Below are 1,173 nucleotides of genomic sequence, written 5' to 3'. Positions count from 1 at the left end.
TTTTTTTTTTTTTTTTTTTTTTTCAACCACACGGGTTCCCCTTTCTGCACAACACAAGGGCGGTTGTGCGCCTCGCCGTTTAATAGTTTCCCTTGGTTTTGCTTTTCCCTTTAACCTACACAACACAGAGAAAAGAGAAAACAATAAAGAGAGAAAGAGAGAGATGATAACAAGAAACAAGATATATAAACCGCTATTGACTCATTGTTACTGCTATTGTTGCTCAGAGCTGTAATGAGAAGGGGGAAAGAAGGAGAAAAAAAAAAGGTAACGACAATCATGTATACACAAGAAGAAGAAAAAAGAAAAAGGAGATATAGGAAAGGTGTATGGATAGTAGTAGAACAACGAAAATGTGATTACTGCTGCTGCTGCTGCTTATGACTCTCATCCTTCCACAACCAAGGAAAGAAAAGAAAGAAAGAAAAAAAGAGTCATATCTCCCTCTAACCAAATACGTTACGTATTCCATACCCCAAACACACACACACAGAATGTGTGAATCCACTTCTTCTCCCTACTTTCACAAAATGATTCTCTCTTCTTGCCGCTTTTTTACTGTTTCGCTGACTCAATTTCGTTGATAGTCCTCAGGAGATGTTTAATACGGTACTCATGCTTTGAGACCTGCGTGCGCAGTCGCTCATTCTCTTCCTTCAACTCATCCCGCTGGGCGCGAATGGCCTCACACTCCTGCCGGTCCTCCCGCATGAGATCCAGCAACTGCCGCAATTTAGACTCCAGCGCCGCGTTATTATTATTACCAGCCGCCGCATTCTTTAGGGATTCTTCCTGCAGTTTTGCCTTCAACTCTGCTATAGCCAACTCGGCGGCGGCGGCACGCTTCTCCAACTCCGCGACTTGTTCAGATGTCATGTGTGGTGTGGGGAAGAGAACTGGCAAGAGACGCAGGCGAACACACCGCAACGTTTTTTTTTTCTTTTTTTTTTATATATATATATATATATTTTCTTCTTTTTTTTTGTTTTCGCTGCTTCTTTTGGATTACGCTTATCCTTTATTACTCTTTTAATGTAGTTATACCCTCACGCGGCTTTCCTCACATGTACAAAAATAAATAAATAAAGAGAAATATGCAGGTAAAGAATGGAAGGAATGAAGAAAGAAAGAAAAAAACAGATACACAGAGAGATGCATATCAGCCACAAACAT

The 1,173-nt window shown here is 40.7% G+C and overlaps 1 protein-coding gene across 1 annotated transcript; it reads right to left on the bottom strand.

The window, feature by feature from the left end:
- Window positions 1-555: 555 nt before the first annotated feature.
- On the bottom strand, window positions 556-876 carry TM35_000082020 (uncharacterized protein; the record flags this gene model as incomplete). The annotated part of the gene is made up of 1 exon (XM_029024067.1): window positions 556-876. The coding sequence occupies one exon, from the start codon at window positions 874-876 to the stop codon at window positions 556-558; it is 321 nt and encodes a 106-aa protein (XP_028884470.1).
- Window positions 877-1,173: the final 297 nt, after the last annotated feature.

The sequence above is a fragment of the Trypanosoma theileri genome (genome assembly GCF_002087225.1).
Source record: "Trypanosoma theileri isolate Edinburgh chromosome Unknown TM35_Tth_8_V1, whole genome shotgun sequence".
NCBI lineage: Eukaryota > Euglenozoa > Kinetoplastea > Trypanosomatida > Trypanosomatidae > Trypanosoma > Trypanosoma theileri.
The sequence above is the reverse complement of the archived record's forward strand: the minus strand, read 5'-3'. Positions and strand labels throughout refer to the sequence as shown.